Source organism: Natrix helvetica (assembly GCF_964273705.1).
Source record: "Natrix helvetica genome assembly, chromosome: 3".
In the NCBI taxonomy this organism is placed as follows: Eukaryota; Metazoa; Chordata; class Lepidosauria; order Squamata; family Natricidae; genus Natrix; species Natrix helvetica.
In genome coordinates, this window is record NC_138549.1 from 67,950,521 (window position 1) to 67,971,660 (window position 21,140).

At 39.3% G+C, this 21,140-nt stretch overlaps 1 protein-coding gene across 1 annotated transcript in view; it reads left to right on the plus strand.

Moving 5' to 3' along the window:
- The window catches only part of RGSL1 (regulator of G protein signaling like 1), a gene marked incomplete at its 5' end in the record, with an annotated part of 36,922 nt that extends 20,359 nt beyond the window's left edge, over positions 1-16,563 (plus strand). The window contains 9 exons of the mRNA XM_081949150.1: positions 29-125; positions 1,854-1,983; positions 4,928-5,111; positions 5,596-5,734; positions 9,331-9,455; positions 12,901-13,025; positions 13,307-13,402; positions 14,838-14,895; positions 16,072-16,563. Coding sequence (XP_081805276.1) covers positions 29-125; positions 1,854-1,983; positions 4,928-5,111; positions 5,596-5,734; positions 9,331-9,455; positions 12,901-13,025; positions 13,307-13,402; positions 14,838-14,895; positions 16,072-16,117 — 1,000 coding nt within the window. The 3' untranslated portion in view covers positions 16,118-16,563. The remainder of the gene's footprint in view (positions 1-28; positions 126-1,853; positions 1,984-4,927; positions 5,112-5,595; positions 5,735-9,330; positions 9,456-12,900; positions 13,026-13,306; positions 13,403-14,837; positions 14,896-16,071) is intronic.
- Positions 16,564-21,140: the final 4,577 nt, after the last annotated feature.

Sequence of the window (21,140 nt, forward strand, 5' to 3'; positions counted from 1 at the left end):
CAAAATGATTTTCCTTTTTTACTGGCAGGTTTAATACGTACCAAGGCCTATATCCTGATAGTGATGTTGCCATTGGTCCAACTGGTTGGAAGTCAAAGAAGGATTCTCCATTTGCAAACAAGCAGGTGATTGATGGTTGAAACAGTGGTGGTGGGGAAGGGTTAGATTCATACCTTCCATAGGGATTGATGGTTACAGAGGCGGGTTTTGTATTAACATCCTTCTGTCCTATATACAGACCCAATCTGAAATTACAAACTCATAAACAGATGACTCAGTTGCCTTGATTCTGATTTTAAAAGCTATTCTAAACTTTGAAGGTTCAGAGGAAGCCAGGATGGAGGGCATTCAATAAACAAAGTTTGTCTGCAGTAATGAACTTCTGGCTTGTCTTGGAGAATCAGTTGAATAAAAGAGATAACCTTATTCTGACCTGATATTTTTCTAATCTATTGAGATGCTGTGTCCAGAGCATGGTGGGATTCAATTTTGTTTACTATCGGTTCTGTGTGCATGGCTTTGGTGGCCATGGCATTGTTTGGTGGGCATTGTTTGGTGGGCGTGGCTTGGTGAGCATGGCAGGGGAAGGATACTGTAAAATCTCCATTCTATTGGTGGGTTCTGGATCCCGTTCCAATCAGTACAGTTGAAACGGGCCCAGCAGTGTCCACATGGATGTGTGTAGCGCCTGCATGCGTCTTACCACCTCCGCGATGCTCCAGCTGCTCAGTGGAGTATCGCACAGGCACTGTACATGCCATGTAGGTGCGTAGAAGTGCTGAAGACTTAAAAGACCAGTAAGGAGCTCGGGCAGGCGGGTGAGTACTGCCTGCAACCCAGCACTGCTCCATTCCCACCCCACTCCAGGGGAAGGGTACTGTAAAATCTCCATTGCCTCCTCACTACATGGGAAGGTTACTGTAAAATCCCCATTCCCTCCCAATCAGCTGAGACTTGGGAGGCAGATAATAGATGGGGGCAGGGCCAGTCAGAGGTGGAAATTTACCACTTCTCCAAACTACTCAAAATTTCTGCTACCGGTTCTCCAGAACTGGTCATAACCTGCTGAATATCACCTCTGGTCCAGAGTCCGAAATAATATATGGGCTTTAAATTACTATTTTTTTCCTCAGAATTTATGTGCTGGAAGTGTCAATCCTCAAAACTTACACTTCATAAACAATAATCAGAAAGCAAACAGCAAGAGAGAAAAAAATCTTCTGGAATAATCTTCCTCCAGAGATTTATGTGGCTCCCATCTTTAGGTCATTCAAAAATTTACTGAAGATCAGGTGGTTTTCTCATATCCTAAGGTCACAGTGATTGTGGAGCCCCTTGTTTTGTTTTGTTTTGATTTGGTGGTATTATTATTATTATTATTATTATTATTATTATTATTATTAGTAGTAGTAGTAGTAGTAGTAGTAGTAGTAATATTATTAGTATTAGTATTGTCAACACAGTTGCTAGTTCTTTAACCAATGTTGACCTTCATATATATCAAGTTCTTCCCAAGAACCTAGGAAGTTGTAATTAATATGTATAGTATATGCATAGATCCAAACAGTGGAGTTCTTTGTAATTGACAAATGGAAATTTTGTCAATGGACACTTTTTCTAATATCTGTCCAAGATGCTTTGGTATAGTAACCTGTGTGCTGATAGCCATAGGAAACACCATGGCCAGTTTGTGCCATAATCTTTTGATTTCTATTTTCAGAATTTGATACTTTGTGATCTTCTCCAATTCTTTCTCTTCTACTCTAGTTTTCACATTTCACATGTGAGAATTGACAAGGTCAGTGATCAGGCTACCCAGTGCTAAGCATTGCAAACAATGGTTTCTTTTCCAGAAAAGATGCTGGTCTATGCTTGCTGCCTTCATCAGGAGGGTCTGTAAGTTTCGAAAGGCAATGAGTTATGTGGCACAGCGCAAACGTTTTGAGAACTTTCTACTCAAGGAGGTGAAGAATGACAAGGAAAGTGAGTCCTAAATCTCTCTGTTTCCACACATTGGTGGATTTTTTCAGAAGGAGTCTTTTATGCTATGGTTTATTTTAAAATCAGGAAATGGAGAAAAGTCATCAGTTGGTTCCGATTTAAAGGAATTCAGCATCCAAAACTAACTTGGTTACCAGGAATGAAATGAAGTTTGAGAGTTTTGAGGTTTTTTTTAACACACACCAGTGGTGGATTACAGATCCCATTGCAACCAGTACGGTACAATGGGGCCGGGCATCCACCAGCACGCACATGCATCTTACTGTCCATGAAGCCTTCTGCGATGCTCTAGCTGCTCGGCGGAGCCTCATGCAGGCGCCGTACGCTCCATGCCCAGAAGCCCCGAAAACCTCAAATACCGGTAAGAAGCGCGGGCAGGAGGGTGGACCCTCCAGAACACCATACCGGAACAGTACCTGGTGCTCCTGGCAGACACCGATATGCCCATACCGGGGCATACCGGTTGTATCCCACCACTGACTCACCCACACTTATTTCCTTGCTCCTTCATTCCTCTAACCTAAACCTCTTCAGCCACACAGTGTGGAACCATTTCACTCAAGTGACACTTTGGTTGAGTTTGTTCCTTACAGGGAGACCATCTGCAACTGGAAGCTAGGAAAAACATTCTAATTGTAAGAGTAAAGCCATAGTGAAGCCATTATTGAACTGAATTATTATTATTATTTTTAATAAAAAAAATATTTTCAAACAAACACAAACACACATATAACATAAAAGCCTCTTCAACTACATACAGTGTGTTGATTGGTTACAAGGTCTTTCTGCGTCCTTTCCATAGTCATCACTTGAATTTTATCAAAATTCACATATCATCAATCAAGATATCCTTGTATACATTGTTATTACGCTTCCTTTGTTTGATTATCACTATTGTTTCTCCATTTTAGACAAGGTATTCTAAATATATAACCATTGATATTATAATGATTCATTATATCATCTTCAATATATCCAATAATAAAGAGTTATTTTTTATCCTATTCTTAGTCATTCTATTATTTTAGCATTGATAACATTCTCTATTAATTTTCAATTCCATGTTTTTTCCCATTATTAGTATCATCAATCTAATATACATGTATACAAATTGTTATAATTATTAAACATCCATTAAGCCTAGCTATTATTACATCCTTTCAACATAAGGCATATTAAATTTGAAGTAAATTTATATTATGACATTTTATTACATCATCCTGAAATCATCCAATAATATTACATCTTTATATTCTATTCTATATAGAATTGTTTATCTTTTATAAAAAGTCTTTTCAACATCATCTCCATAATCCTCACTTACAGTTTGTATAAAATTTCATATTATCAAGATAGTATATATAAATGCTTTGTTATCATTATTAATCATTTATTTGACTATAGCTATTATTATGTTGTACATAGCACTCAAAATTTAACTACATTTAACTAAAATTTATTGTGACTTTTCATTTCATCATCCTGTATCCTTCCAGAAATAGTGTAGTCCAATATCTCTTGCCATTTGTAAAGTCTGTATTCTAAGTCTTATGTGGACTTCTCTTAAGAACTTGTTGTTCATTGCATGTCTTATAAGGATTCGAAACCCTCTATCTGCTCCTTTTATCACCTTAACTTTTGTTATCGTTAGTGCTTCTGCCGAGATTACTCTCATTATTTCTGCCAAATTTTCTCTCCTTTCTTCATCTATGTTCTGACATCTGAAATAAAGTTCTGGTTCATCGATCTCTCCTTTCCATATTTCACACGTGTCATTTCCCTCCACTCTCAGTTTGCTGTCAGTGTCAACAATTATCACTTTCATATGTCTCTGTGATTTTTTGAGCTCTGTCCTCAAACTTCATCACTGTTCCTGTACTTTCTGTATTTTGATCTATAATTTCAAGTCTCTTTTCAATTCTTTCTGTGATTATTAAAACTTTTTGAGTTTCTAAGAAAATTCTTTGCAAAGTTAGTGCCTTTTCTTCGTCACATTGTGCCATTTTCCAGGTTATAAACACTGCCAAAACATCCGAGACTTTTTAGGTTTCAAACAAATTCAGTGGAGTTTTTCAAATCAAAGCTTTCTCTTTCCTTCAAAGGACCACCTATGTAAACAAAACGTTTTCCACTGACCCTTTCAATAAACAAAACTTATAGCTTTGTAATATCAGATATTGCCAAGCCTCTAGCCACTAGATGGCAGTGTTACCTCTTTTCCATCTGTTTTTGCCTCTCTCTGTAAACTCCAAGCTCCAGAAAAGGAAAAAAATGTTTAAAAGGTATGCTCCATCCAAGCCTTACGAAAGAAGAAACTTTTAATCCATGAATACAAAAAATGGAAAAAGTATAGAGGAAGAAGAAAAAAGAGAGACCAGTCCAGTTTAAAAGTAAAAGGCATTTGTAAAAAGTCCATCCATAAAAAACAGACAAAGTTAAGGTAGAAAAGATAACATGATAGTTTTACACCAGGGTTAATTCGCCATGTATTTTCTTCTGTCTTCAATTTTATTTTAAATTCCAAGTCTTTTGGGTTTTCCCTTCTCTAATAATAAAAAATTTTCTCACCACTTTGACACACTGTCTCTCCTATACTGCTTCTGTTTCAGGGGCTTGTCCCAACCTTCTGCAGCCATTTTTGCTGCTTCTCTTGTAGCTGGCAAAAAGAGCTTTCTCCTGGATCAATCAGGGATTTTGCGATGTCCCTGAGATCAACAGGACATGCTCTTCTTTATCACTGTTCCTTCAGAACAGTTTAGGTCCAAAAGGACCATCCAGGAACAGAGATATCGACAGCAATCCTGGAGCCCCAAGATTGCATGTCGTGTCGTTTTGACGTCAAGCCCGCCTCCCCGAACTGAATTATTTTTATACCTCTCATCATGTATGGATTTTTGTGGAAGATGCTCCCTCTCTTTCTCTCCAGATATGCAGAGTCCCACTCAAACAAAGCCCACAATTCAGAGTGGAGTTAGTGGGCGTTCCGGCCCAGCTTCTGGACAATCAGAAGACCATGAATTGCAACAAGTGAAGCGCAAGCTACCTGGTGGCCGCATCATCTCAGTCAATTTCTTGGTGAATGATCTCTATTTTTATCTAGAAATGGAGAGGTAAGTCACCCCATGCAATATCACTTGCTATATCATTCATGCTTCTTATATTCTGGCATCAATAATATTTACCCCCATTCTTTGTGCCTGGTGCAATTCTTCAGTCACACTCATCAAGCATCATGTTGTAAGGCCTTATATGAATGTCTGATATATCTTGTTTGGACTGGATAATTGGCCAATAGGTTTTCCAACATGGGAGGCATCATCTTTTTAGTTCACCACAGCAATCTGTGACACACAGAGGCTTTTATCAGGCTGATGCTGAATTAACACGACAGCTTTTAGCATGGGAATGGGCCACAGGAAGAAATGCCCCCTTGACCCCAAATATGGCCTGTTATTTGCTGCATTGCCAATCCAGGTGCAGATGATATCAACTGTGATGTGGTCTTGCCTCCAATTTCTGTTACATCAAGGGAGGAGGGCTTTTGTATTTCCCATCTCACCTGTCTCACCTTTTTTCCATTTATAACTACCACAGGTTTCTTCATCTATCTGACACTGTGGTCATGCTGGCTTCTCTTGGGTTCTATACAGAGAGGGATATTGCCTTCTTGAAGAACAAAGTAACCACCATCAGCAAACTATTTCTGAACTCAGATATCCCACCTAAACTTAGGGTAAGAGATCTGAAAACAACTTTTCCAAGGTAATGGGATTGGTTGTGCTTGCAGGAACATAAAGAAAATTTGCTGTGTTTTCAACTTAATGACAGAGAGTAGGCACTGAAGTGAGCAAATGGACAGGTAAGATTTAGAGATTTCATAGTAAAGCTCAACTTATTATTATGATAATAGTGGTATGTTTTGTAAAAGCCAGAACACAGTGGTGTTGCATCTCACACTAGTACAAAATGTGTATCTTTAAGGACCTATGTTTAAAGGAACCATTCAATTCCCTTTGCTCAGAAAAGAAGTTTGTACTTTGGTCTGTTGTAATAACCTTCCTACACAGAGAGAGAGTGTGTTGCTTTGGATACTGAGACTGATGTCATATAAATTTAATAAATAAATCAACAAAATAAGTATTTTTTTTTTAAAAAAAACAGTAAGTTAATTCTTTTTTGCTATTCATTTTTGAATATTGTAAACCTTGTCAATTTCATTCTTTCTGCCCCTTTTCCCTTAGAGATCTGACACAGCTCTCTCGATTGGTCTGTAGTTCAGATCTGATAATGATTGGTCTGTATGTTCAGATCTGATAACATTATCAGACATGTCCCTGAATAATTTTAGGGATGTGATCACAGAGAGGAAGGAAAGCCAACATGAACTGTTCCGTCCCTTTGTTTTCTCCCCTAGGATTTTAATATATGGTTGGCTAGGAAATCTTTGGAGTTGAAGTCCACAAGTCTTAAAATTGCCAAGGTTGAACACTCCTGACTTAAAGTTCATTTCTGGGGCTAAGAATTCAATGTAATTGCTGATCATCAACTTCTTAAAAAGGTCCAGTCATGTCCAACTCATCTCCATTTCCCAGCCTATGGTGCTGGCATTGTCTGAAGAGGTTTCTGTGGCCAAAACGTGAGGGGCATGGCTATATGCCCAAAAGCACAGGGAACGTTGTTACCTTCACAACCAAGTGGTACCTATTTATCAACTTGCACTTGCATGCTTTCAAACTGCTTGGTTGGCAGGAGCTGGGCAAAACAGGAGCTTACCCCATCACACAGTACTTGGGTCACAAACTGCCAATCTTTTGGTTGACAAACCCGGCATCTTAACCACTAGCCCATCATGCCCCTTCATCAGCTACTTGCATAGATTTTTTAAAAAGGACAATAATCCTAGCATTACCAGATGGCATTTAGCCCTGCAGCCATAGAGGTTTTCAATTCATCACAAAGCTGGAAAGCAAAACTTACTTACCTAAGTATGGAAGAGACATTAAATTCCAGGAACCTTATTGCAACATTTAAAAAGAAGAGTTCATGACAAGGGACTGAATGGATATTATGGCCCTCATAAAAAAATGGAGAAGGAATGTTTTTATTCCAGACAATACCCCTTTTGAGGCCTGCTCATTAAACAGTGGCAAAAAGATACAGCCAGATTCATATGGAAAATCACGTTTCTCCCAGATGTAAAGGGAAGAGGTATATTGCCAGATTTAAATTGCATTTTGCTGCCTTTAGTTGATTGATGAAGGAATGGATGCTGCTAAGAAATAAGAAACTTTTTAGAATCTGGAAGTCATTATCTGAGATTTGGATGGCATGGCTTTTTATGGCAGGTAAAGTTAAACTGTAAATTAAAAAAAAAAAAACCATAGCATCAGGATTGCCATATTACAAATGGAAAATCTGAACAAATTACAAAGATGTAGACCCAGACTATGCCCATAAATACTTTTGTGGACTTCCACTCAAGAAGCATTTTATAGAAAAGAACAATGGTTTATAGCAAACAACAATGTTTAACAAATAAAGGTTTATTCATACAGGAAAATAGGGTTGGCGACTCAAATGCCACATGAGGGGCTGAGCTTCTGTTATTTACCTCAGCTAATGCCCACCTACCAGTTTGAAAATATGCAAATGCAACAATGGTCGGATTCGAAAAAATTTACCACCGGTTCTGTGGGTGTGGCTTGGTGGGTGTGGCAGGGGAAGGTTACTGCAAAATCCCCATTTCCTCCTGATCAGCTGGAAATCGGGAGGCAGAGAATAGATGGGGGCGGGGCCAGTCAGAGGTGGTATTTACCTGTTCTCCAAACTACTCAAAATGTCTGCTAACAGTTCTCCAGAACTGGTCAGAACCTGCTGAATACCACCTCTGAAATGCAAAAAAAAAAACCACTTAGGTGGGAAGGTAACAGCACTTTGTGTGTCTTGGCGTATAGTCATGTTGGCCACATAACCACTGAAATGTCTTTGGACAATAGTGCCTCCCTCAGTTAAGAAACAGAGATGAGCACCACCCCCACAGTTGGACATAAGTGGACAGGGGAAACTTTACCTTTAAGGGATGTGGTGGCTCAGTGGCTAAAATGCTGAACTTGTTGATCAGAAAGGTCAGCAGTTCGGTGGTTCGAATCCCTAGTCCCGTGTAATGGAGTAAGCTCCCGTTACTTGTCCCAGCTTCTGCCAACCTAGCAGTTCGAAAGCACGTAAAAATGCAAATAAAAAAATAGGAACCATTTTGGTGAGAAGGTAACAGCATTCCGTGCACCTTCAGTGTTTAGTCATGCCGGCCACTTGACCACGGAGACATCTTTGGACAGCACTGGCTCTTCGGCTTTGAAACAGAGATGAGCACCGCTCCCTAGAATTGGGAACGACTAGCACATCTGTGCGAGGGGAACCCTTACCTTTACTTTAATTCAGGAAAATAGAAAACTCAAAATGAATACAAGAGAACAATAGACTACAGAAGGACTTACTTTTCATGGTTTTAATATGTACAATTAAGGGTGAGAGTCAATAGGGACAGAAAGTTACCAGGTATAGAACAATATGTAACAGAATTTGAAAACAAATTCTAGGTACAAATGATGAATGTGATTCATTGGGTCTTAGGTCTTGAGCAGCTAGACTATAATCTATGACCTAGAACATTTTCCTGGGAAATTAGCCTTTTAGAATTAGGTCACATTGAATGCTACACTGGTCTTAGTAGAGAGGGGTTAAACAGCCTTAGGTCAAGAACGTGCCTAAAATATGATATTCGTGCACACCTGCAAGGCATTTTGTGAAGGAGGTTCATATTCTACGCAAAATGCCAAGTGTAAGCACTTCTCCAAAGTTGGCTTTGCCTTCCAACCAGTGGTGGGATTCAAAAAAATGTACTACCGGTTCTGTGGGCATGGCTTGATGGGCGTGGCATGGCTAGGTGGGCGTGGCAGGGGAAAGACACTGTAAAATCTCTATTCCCTCCCCATTCTAGGGGAAGATTATTGCAAAATCCCCATTTCCTCCCGATCTGCTGGGACTCGGGAGACAGAGAATAGATGGGGGCGAGGCCAGTCAGAGATGGTATTTACCGGTTCTTCAAACTACTCAAAGTTTCCACTACCTGTTCTCCAGAACTGGTCAGAACCTACTGAATACTACCTCTGGTTCCAATATTTGATTTGAAGGCATTATCTCAAGAGATTGGGGACAGCCTCATTACTTTTCCTGTTTCTGTTTTGATAATGGGCTTACATAATTACCCATTTTTATGACATTTTATTTGAAAATATATTTTATTTATTTAGTTATATCTTCCATGATCAGGTCAATCTCACAGATGCACAGTGTATTCAAATTCGGACTTTAATTGCTGAAGGTGTGCTGAACAGGACTCTTTATCATGGTGCTATAATTTCCATCTTCCCACATTTATTATACTTCTGGAAAAAGTAAGTATTTTTATCACTTGGAATAGATTTGCTGTATATGTATGTTTCAGATGTGTGTTGAGACACTCTTATAAGGCTTTTTCCAAATGCAGAATTGAAGTGTTCTCCACTCATCAGAAATCTACACAGGATTAGCACTTACTACCAATTCATGTTGGCAATGTTACTTATTGATTTGTATTCTGCCTTCCTTATTTTTACAAATAATTCAAAGAAGCAAACATATCGAACACATCTCCCTCTTTCTATTTCTCCCTTATCAACAACCCTGTGAGGTGATTGGGCTGAGAAAGAGTGACTCACCCAAAGTCATCCAGCTGGCTTTCATGACTAAGGTGGGACTTGAACTCACTTTAAGGATGGGATTGAAAAAATGTAGAAACCAGTTCTCTGCCCGGTTGCTAGGTGGGCATGGTCATGGGGGTATGGTCTACTCAGCCTCCTGCACCATGGCGGGGGGGGGGGAGAGTTTTCACCCTCCCCAGGCTCCAGAGGCTTTCCTCAAGCCCCAGGGAGGGTGAAAATGCTGTCCCCTGTTCTCCGGAGGCCATCCAGAGACTGAAAATAGGCCCGTTTCCAGACTTCCGGGAGGCCCATTTTTCACCCTCCCAGTGCCTCGGCGCAGGCCCTGCACTTATCTGTCATGATGAACGGGCCGTGTGGAGACTCCTGGGAGGGGAGGGGTACTAGGGGAGTGGGCGGGGCCAGATAGTCCTTCAAACTACTGGTTTGGCAAAGTAGGTGTAAAATTAGCATCCAGATTGCCCAAACCGGTCCAAACCAGCTGAATCCCACCCCTGCATCTCCTGTTTTCTAACCTGTTGCCATTATGTTTTGATGTGACTCTTTGACTAACCTAAACTAAATCAACTAAACTAAACTATCAAACCCTATTCTGCATCTAAAACCTGTGTTCTGGTTTGTCACCAGATAACAATATTCTGATTTAAAGTATTCAGGGCATGTTATTAAAACTTCAGTAAGTAAGGTTAAACTCCCTGGTGTTATTGGCCTCTCTTTTCTAGTCTCACTAATAAGTAGAAACTCTCCACTAATCATTGTACAGATGTACAGTCTAGACCCCATCATCTGTCAAGATTTTCTATCAAGTGTCAGTCCAGCCAGGTAGACCAGACTAAAAAAATCAATGCCCTAAAGCTCAGGACCACTTTTATTGTAACAGGTATAGTAACAGAATCTTGCAAGGCTAAATGTGCCTCTCTGCGCCCACATAGACACACTTTTCTTTATGTGAACAAAGGAAGGGCTTGTCTGAGATATTTTCTCAAGACTTTTGTACCTGACTATTGTCTTTGTAGTAGCTCATCCTTCAGGTGCATCAAGGCTATTCCCTCTGTTCTCTATGGCCTTTGATCTGTGGCATTCATAGAGTCTGACTAGAAAAGCAGAAGATGCTTTTCTGCTGCATTGAACAATCACCACACAACCAGCAGACTGGACACTGAACTGCAACTGATCCATAGACTCAAGTCTTCGAACAGAGTTGGTCTTGTTTCATTAGGTATCCCATTTCTCTTGCCACATCTCCCTATTTTGGCAGCTGAAGCCCAGGTTACCAGGGCAGGGTGGGATGGTGGAAGAACTGACGCTTTACTCACTAATGACAGTTAAAAGTCCCTAAAACAGCTGTGAGGATTGCAAAATGAAGTAAAAGAATCCCACTTTGCCATACTTTCCCCCTCTCCCCAGTAACAACAGATCCCCCCCTCCCGACTGTTGTGAAACATTTAATATACTTCTGAAAGAACGGTAAACCTATGCTCAAAAGCAGCTCAAACCACAGCTGACAGGCACACCAGGAGGGGTAAGTGACACAGCTGCTTGCTTTCACCTGCTTCAACTCACAACGTTTATCAGCACCACTGGTAGTGCTGTTTGGGCTGAAAAAGGTCTCCGAGCTACAGATCAACTCAGATACCTGGTAAATATGAGAAAATATGAGAAAGAACCTCTCTGCTCTTCTGATTGTTCCCAAGTTAGGGCTGTTGCCGGGAAGAGGTTGTCAATGTATTCTCCATAGCACCTGAGGGCTGGATAAGAAGCAATGGGTGGAAGTCCATCAGAGGAAGAGCTAACCTGGAATAAGGAAGACTTTCCTGACAGTGAGAGCCATGGATCAGCTTGCCTCCCAAAATTGTCGGTGCTCCATTGCTAGAGGCTTTCAAGAAAAGCGGCTTTCAACCACTTACCTCGGATGGTGTAAAGACTCCTGGCTTGGGCTGGGGATTGGACTAGAAGACTTCCTTTCAGTCCATGATTCTATGAAAATAAGGGCCAAAGTGGCTAATAGGTGCCAGGCTGATCCCAATCACTAAGAGTCATTTGATTGCAACACTGGTGTGTTGAACATACTGTATCAGTTTGCCCACAACAAAAGTATCTGGGCTCATTGAATGCTGAAGGAGAAGCTACTTCAAGAGGAAGATAATGTAACAATGACATGACAGAAAAAAAGAGTCACTGGGCATTTTTTTATTGGGGAAATACCTATTATCCTGGGCAAAATTAGAGAATAAAGGTTACAGCAGGGTTATTCAGCTGGTCCCAACGTTCATTTTGCAATCCGAGCAATACATATATCAAAATCAAATGAAGGTCGGAGCCTTTAGGGCGTATTCTTACTGCTTGTGCTGCTTTTATGTGATAATTTGATTTTGGACGGTTTAGTACAGGGGTGTCAAATTCATGTCATCATGGCAGCGTCATGTGATGTATCGGAACTTTCCCCCCCTTCGCTAAAATGGGTGGATGTGGCCAGCGCGGGACGCATCTGGCCCGCAGGCCGGGAGTTTGACAACCCTGGTTTAGTAGTACAAAAAGAAGGTTCAACTTAAAGAAGAATTGCATCCTTGTCAATCAGAAAGGTCGGCAGTTCGGCAGTTCGAATCCCTAGTACCGCATAACGGAGTGAGCCCTCATTACTTGTCCCAGCTTCTGCCACCCTAGCAGTTCGAAAGCATGTAAAAATGCAAGAAGAAAAATAGGAACCACTTTGGTGGGAAGATAACAGTATTCCGTGCACCTTCGCTGTTTAGTCATGCCAGCCACATGATCACGGAGACGTCTTTGGACAGCACTGGCTCTTCAGCTTTGAAATGGAGTTGAGCACCACCCCCTAGAGTCAGGAACGACTAGCACATATGTGCGAGGGGAACCTTTATTTTTTTTAATTGTCACTCTGACTACTTATCTACTGGTTTTTTTGGATTCTTTCATTCTAGACCTGGCCTACACAAATTATACGCCACCAAGCCGAACACAGTCTGTTATCCATTTATGACAGGCCATGAGGGGGCTCAGAAAGCCTCTAAGTTTGTTTGTCTGCTTTGTTTTTTGTACCTTTCTTAGCGAGCAAGTCTTTGCTTTGCCAAATGTGCATTATGTCAATAAAAGCTGCCAGGAGTATCAACATTTTTCCTGGCAGATACAGTTATTGGAAAGTGATGAAATATTTCAGAAAACATAAAGTAGAAAAATCAGATGAGTCTCCTCTTCTTCCACCATCGTCACCCACAAAGGCAGCTAGGAGATCCAGTGGTTTCAGTGGAGGTAAGCAGAACATGCAGCTTTCATGATTTATTTTGTATATGCTGAATGTTATAAAATATGCATTTCATTAGCATGTTTGAACAGTATATCATAGCACTAAAAAGCAACTCTTGACTTTTTATAGGGTGCTAAATCAGTGTTTTTCAATCTCAGTAACTTTAATTACACCATTGTTACACTGTGCATATTAAAACAACTTTTATCAGTGATCTTTTATTTGGGGGATCAGGAGATAATGCCTGAGTTATAATTTGCCTTCACTTTTTAATAAATTTATATAGAAGATCATCCAATCATCAGGTTTACTTTGCTCAAGGGAATACAGCTACTGCTGCCTCAACTAAGGGAGGCAACAGACGAATCACCTGGAGAAAAATGTAAGTCTTTTTATATAATTTTATTAAGAATTTTAATTATAAAAGCAAAAATTTAATAGAAGCTACATTTAAAGAAAGGGAAAAGAGAAAGAAAGATTAAAAAGTGCAAGGAAATAGGAAAAGAAAGAAGTAGGAATATAAAGAAAGAGAATAGGAATATACAGGTAGTCTTCAACTTATGATCACAATTGAGCCCAAAATTTCTGTTGTTAAGTGAAACATTTTGCCCCATTTTACTGCTTTTCTTGCTAGTAAGGGAATCACTGCAGTTGATAAGTTAATAACACGGTTTGTTAAGTGAATCTGGTTTTCCATTGATTTTGCTTGTCAAAAAGTTGCAAAAGGTGATCGCATGACCTTGTGACATAGCAACGGTCACAAGTAAGAACTGGTTACCAAACATCTAAATTTTGATCACATGACCATGGGGATGCTGCAAAGGTCATAACTTTGAAAAATGATCATGTCACATTTTTCAATGTCATCGTAACTTTGAACTGTCACTAAATGAACTGTTGTAAATTGAGGACTACCTGTATAAAGAAGTGACTTCCAGTCTTGATCACTAGAGGAAGTCAAGCTATTCTCCAAGCACCTGAGGGTGGGACAAGCAGCAATTGGTGGAAACTAATCAAGGAGAGAAGCAACCTAGAACTAAGGAGAAATTTCCTGACAGTTAGAACAATTAATCAGTGGAACGACTTACCTCCAGAAGTTGTAAATGCTCTAACACTGGAAGTTTTTAGGAAGATGTTGGATAACCATTTGTCTGAAATGGTTTCTTGCCTAAGCAGGGGGTTGGACTAGAAGACCTCCAAGGTCCCTTCCAATCCTGTTATTCTATATTCTACTACACATATAAACAAATATAGTTAATCTAGATTTGCTAATGGAAAATCCAGCTTCTCTGGATGATGAACAATTTGCTAAAGTCTCAGCTGCTGATTAAATGCCGGCTGGTCGTAAACTGGTATATATATACATGTATGTATGTATGTATGTATGTATGTATGTATGTATGTATGTATGTATTTGTGTTACAATCCCTGGTATGCCCAAATATGGGAGGGAGCTCACCACTCCCCCTTTCTGTCCTTCGGCTCAGTACAGAAGACCATCCAGGCAGAAAACCATATTTTTATTTTTAATGTTGCCTTTGCTATGTTTGTGTTGTATTTGTGCTGATAAATAAATAAAGGGAGACTAGTATAGATCTATTTAGCTCTCATCAGCTAGCCATACCCTTACTATATATATATAAATCAAAGATTGAAGTAGCAACAATCTAACCCTCAAGAAATTGGCAATTCTTCTGAACCTATAACTTACCGGTAGTTGTGTATGAGGGGAGGGGGGGAAGAGATGGTTTTAAATTACTTTTTCCCCCAGATAGGTTGAAGGCTTCAAATCTAACTTAACTCCTTTTCCTTGGCAGCATCAACACTAAGTGTAACACATAGGAAATCATCATCTGGTGCCTCTATGCAAAAAAGGTAAAATATCTTTGAAATATCTTCCCTCTACTTGAGACTTAACAGTTTTTGGGAAATGTAGAACTATATAAAAGCATCCTCCTGAAATTCTCCACCAAATTTATAGGCTGATAAATTAGACAAAGATTGACTTTTTCAGTGAAAATTCTCCATCAGTTCATTGGGCAGAAGCTCCCCAATAAACAGGTAAGGTATTACATGGGTTTCCCATGGAATGTGTATGTGCATATGTTTCACTTCTGCAACCAATAGTAGAAGCAACCATTTGGCCAACATTTTGCATGCTCCTGCCTCCATGCAAAGGGCAACAATGTTATTGCTGCCACTTATGTGCATGTGGAAACACACACAAGTGATGGAGACTATTCAGAGGAAGTTCTACAAAGCAGCAGGGGTAGGGACAAAACATGAGACAAAGACATTCTCAGATATTTCGCAAAGAAAAAAAATCTGAATTCTGTAGATTTTGGCATATCAAGGTATAATCGTGGTTGTCAGCTACTGTCCCGCACACTTTGCCCTGTCCATAAATTGCCCTTATCACCATTCCACTCACAGACTTAAGAAAAGATAAGTTTTCCCTAGATAATCCAGTACTGAATTCGAGTAGCCTTTTCCTCCAATGGGATCCAATGGCAGCCTAAAGTTATGTAAAATAAACAGGTGGTAGAGTTACCATAAGTAATAAGTATTGACTGTGATCAGAAAGAAGCTCTTTGGTGTTTAAGACAATTGATTTAAGGCCAGTCTTCTCAGCCACCATTCTATATCCAATTATTCTCTTCCTAAAGAGGTGGAACAGAGTGGCCAATGGAATGTTAAGGAAAGAGCTTGGCATGTGATCACCATTTGCAACCATCTCAGCCAACATCCGCCAAAGAGAATCAATAGCGGAAGCCAGATTCTCTTAACAACTGCATTATTGCAACTGCAGTGACTCAGTTAACAACCTTGGCGGGGGGGAAAAGATCATCAAATTGGTCATAACCCACTGAATTCTGGTCCCAAACATAGTCATAAGGATTACCTGTATAGTTGGACATGTTTGTTGTGCAGAAGCCGCAGCCTAATAATGCCAAAAGATCAACTAATTCCTAATTCAGTCGTGAATTCTTATAGCATTACGTATCTCAGCTTTAAATTATTAAATTTGTTTTTGCTTGCATTCTGACACAGGATATCAGTTTTTGAAGATGGAAAAAAAAGTGTTTTGACAGCTTAATATCTTCCCTTCTGGAGGCATGTTGTTATCACTTTCTCAATGGGGGAATACATTTCTGCTGCAACATGTGGAAACTGAGGTCCTTGTCTATCACCACAGCAAGTAATAGGGCTTTGAGAAGCCTGAAAAGATCTTTGGGAGCTAAGTGATAAAAGTATATTTTCCCTCCTGGGATGTATTTTTCTAATCCTTTCTATTACTTCTCAGAAAGCAGAAGCAACCAAGAAAAAAAAGGATAAAAGGAAAAGAAATAATTGAGGCTATATTGAGGATAAGAATCACTGCAAAATTTAGAGAGCCACTGTAGTATAATTAACATAAGTTTGTCCACCCCCTTGGTATATTTTAAGATTTAGTGAACAGATTTCTATTATATTTTAATGGCAAGTTATCATTTCAGGTTTCAAATCATTTCAAATCATTGTTTGTTTCAGTTCAGAAGATGAAACAGGGACTTGTATGAGATAATACCAGTAGCATTTCTGGAATAAGCAGAATCTTAATCATGAAATACTGATCTCTTATTAAACCTCCCCTATCAGATCTTTCTGTATCAGCAAGCTTAGTACAAAAATCTATCTTTCTTTATTCAATCATCCCCATCAGATGTCACAGAATCAGCAGCTACTGTATCACTCTGTTTTTTCCAGAAAAAAATCTACTATCTAAAGATTTGGCAACATTTTCAGCAGTGGGATTCATTAAAGAATCTAAATGTCCATTTGTCCACAGATACTGGTGGGAACATTAGGGGGCAGCATCCACAGCAAACCACTGTGACGCCAAAATAATGGATACATGTATTGATGCTATCTTATACAAGCTGTCCTTATCTGTTTGCATCCTGATGTCTGTCTCAACCACACAAGTCCTACACAAGCTTGATGCAGCCATACACATTTTGTCATTTGTTTTGTTGATGATGATTTCTTAACCCATGATTCCAGGAAAGGGAAAGGAGGGAGGAATAACATCCTGGTCTTTAAAAAAAAATCCTTCAGCATATGAGACTTAGAAACTTCACCTTTACCTCCGTCTTAGAATGATGGGACTCAAGTGATTTCCTTCCATGGAGCATCTCCTTCACACAATAATATATGCATAAATATTGGGTTCTTAGTGCTATCTGAGCTTGGTGTTTTTCTGCAGACTCTTCCATGCATCAATGATGTTTGTTTGCCCAGTAAAGAAATCTCTAAGAAATCAAGCACGCTTAGAGAACACCGACAACCCAATCATTCAATCCTGAATAACAAAGCTTCTTTTCTACTATTGGATGCCTAACTATTTCTGGATGAATTAATCCATTGGATCACTTTGAGAAGCCACAGATACATACATTGGTACCATTTGCATACCGAAGGAGGCCCCGCATGCATTCAAGGTATTATTACAGCTACCCACTAAAAACCAGAATTACAACACTAGATCACAGGGTCCTCCAAAGTCATTGGTACTCACTTTTGCAATCATTACTCCTAAGTACCCTCTACCCCCCACAAAAATGCAAAGCTTTACCCTTAAAAGCTTTTACAGTGACTTAAAAATCTGGGGCTGTTTTGAATTGTACTCTGTGTCACAAGCCATACTTCCAGTAGCTGCTAACCCACTATTTTTCGACATTGGCAACTTGAAAATATGTGGGCTTCGACTCCTAGAATTCCCCAGCCAGCATCTGCACATCTTCAGGTTACCAAAGTGGAAAAACACTATATCTCCACGTTTCTGGAACCCCACCTGGCTGTTTTTCTGTATTCTAGAAGGAAAATGAACTCAGCTATATTAGGAAGAAGCTACTGTATGTTTCTTTTGATATCATGAATATATGTCCTGGAGGTATGTATTGCATTGTTACACATTTATAAACAATCCCAGATCTTAAATTTGAAACAGCAAGGAATATTTTTCCTGCAAGTTTCTCTTTCATTTGTAAAGGGATTTTATATGAAGCAAATATAGAGCATAATGAAATGTGTTTGTTCTCTCTCTCTGCAGCTGCATTTACAAAACGTTACTTGGCATCAGTTCGTAGGTCAAAGATCTTCATATCAAGCAAGGAGGCCTTGCAATCCACACTTTCTCTTAACATAGATATTAAAAAAATCCCTTTTTGCATTTATCTTTACATCTAGTGTGTTTTATATTTAAATAAAATCGAATAGCATTTTAGCATACTGCTACAAGTTTTACCTGCAGGAATTGACTTTCACTTATATTCATTGAACTGATTAAAAAGGGTTCTGAACATGAAAACATGGAACATTTTGATATATAAACTTCGATAAATTGTTAAGTTTGGAAATAAAATGAGATTTATTTATTAGATCTTTTTCGCACCTTTCTTATTTTATAAGTAACTCAAGGCAGCAAATATACATAAAACTCCTTTCTTATTTTCCTATTTTCTCCATAACAACCACAACCCTGTGAGATGGGTTGGGCAGCTTTCATGACAGAAAGCAGTCATATTATATCCTTCACCATGTACTGCAGGGGTGTCCAAACTTGGGAACTTTAAGACTGGTGGACTTCAACTCCCAGAATTCCCCAGCCAGCATGGCTGGCTGGGGAATTCTGGGAGTTGAAGTCCACCAGTCTTAAAGTTCCCAAGTTTGGACACCCCTGATGTACTGTAATGAAGAAAAAAATAGTTTCATCGTTAATGGTATGTGCACATTACTCACTATTGATACAATTAAAGTTGCAGATGACATAGAATAACATATAACTCTACAAACTTTGTGTCTACAATATGAATATCAAATTGCTAAAGTCGCTCTCTTAATGCTTTTGCTCACTTGAAACCACAGCAATCAGAAGCAAAGATTCTTTCTGCTCATTGGATTTGTTTCCAAATGAAGAGCAAATTGAAATTTGCAGAAGGTTGAAAGATTAAAACATTTCCTATTATCTGTTCATTCAGTCATGGCCTTATTAAAAAAGAAAGAAAGAAAACTTGGTTCATTCAGGCTCTTAAGCTGTGGCTAATCACAAAGCCAATTCTCATCTACAAAGGCTCTTGTAGCTCCTTCTGATGATTGAGAAAATTGACTAATATAGATAGCACTCAGCTCAGCCTCACCTTTCCTGAACCAACTGAATAAAAGAACTGAGGGAAAACTGTATTTATTAAAGCAACTGAGATAATTTAAATAATAGATAAATACAATTATCAAAACAACTCTGGAGAGCTGGAAAAGGCAGTTAAGAAATATGACATATACGTAGATAAAAATAAACACAATTATTCATCAAGATGACAGAGGCATGAACTCCAACCTTGAAATTGTCCACCTGCATTTGAACTCTACATCTGAAATGGTATTGAAACCCCTATGTTTTTACTGATGGCTTCTCTGATGTTTCAGTCCAGTCCTGAAAAGACCTCTCCACAATGTGATTCGGTTGGGCAAGCTACCACTGGTACAGCAGATTATATTAATTTTGCACCAGCCTACTTCAATAGTGAAATGCAGAGAACTTCCTAAACTAATAAGAGTACAATGAGATTAGCAGGAGATTTCACCTAATTCCTGGAATGTATCAAGATGACAAAAAAAAAAGGGAAATGTCTCTGTTGCCCAGTTGGAAATCTGACATCTTCCAAAAGAGCTTGATGGTTTTGTTTCCTATGAAATCACAGCAAACCCCAAGCTTTAAGAGACAAAGATAGAAGTTTATAATAATAATTGATAAATTGTACCTAAGACTTGCTCTTTATCTCTGTTAAATGACTTATACATTTAAACTGTGTATTCTAAACAGATCATCAATGGGGATCACAAAGAGGAACTTGTACAGAAATGTGTGGGGCTACACTGCTATAGATTTTGCCCTAGTATACTGCACAACACTTTTTCATTGCTACCACACGGATAAAGATCGCTTTGCTCTATTGGATTAGTTTGGACCTGAGCTTAATCAGTTTAAAGACCAGGGAAACGGCTTGAGAGTCTGGTGTGCTATGGAAGTAGATGGAATGAGCCACCTCAGTCATTATTACTAGCTCTCTCTGTGTTCAATAATTTTCCAAAGTTAATTAATAAGGAATTGTTTGGGTTCAAATCTCACTTAAGATTCAGGGAACCAAATGCCCTGGCTTGATTCTGAATATGATGAACCTAGGACCTAGTGAGCTGAAGATTTTAGAAAGTAGTCTTCAATTCATATCAAGACTGAAAAGAGAAAAAAAAGGTGGACACGTTGCAAAAGCTCATGAACAAAGGGAAATAGTTCCACAGTTTTGGGTTGATGCCTTCTCTTTCTTTACAAAATTCTGTTAACTCTCATTGTTTCATTTCTCTTCAGGTGTTGGCCAAATATTTTTGTGCCATAGTGAGACCCTGATTTCATTGAATCACTACCTCAATGGCAAAGCAAATTGGTCGGCGTGGTCTCTTTTGGGGGCTTCTGAACTTATTTATAGCTCAAAAATAGCAAAGGAGCCAAAGGTGGTTTGATCCTAGCTGAAATGCTAAATGCAAACTATGCACTGGTAGTCCTTACAATACAATAGCAGAGTTGGAAGGGACCTTGGAGGTCTTCTAGTCCAGCCCCCTGCCTAGGCAGGAAACCCTATACCGTTTCAGACAAATGGCTATCCAACATCTTATTAAAGACTTCCAGTGTTGGGGCATTCACAGCTTCTGGAGGCAAGCTGTTCCACTGATTAATTGTTCTAACTGTCAGGAAATTTCTCCTCAGTTCTAAGTTGCTTCCCTCCTTGATTAGTTTCCACCCATTGCTTCTTGTTCTACCCTCAGGTGCCTTGGAGAATAGTTTGACTCCCTCTTCTTTGTGGTAACCCCTGAAATATTGGAACACTGCTATCGTGTCTCCCCTAGTCCTTCTTTCTATTAAACTAGACATACCCAGTTCCTGCAACCATTTTTCATGTTTTAGTCTCCAGTCCCCTAATCTTTGTTGCTCTTCTCTGCACTCTTTCTAGAGTCTCCACATCTTTTCTACATCGTGGTGACCAAAACTGAATGCAGTATTCCAAGTGTGGCCTTACCAAGGCATT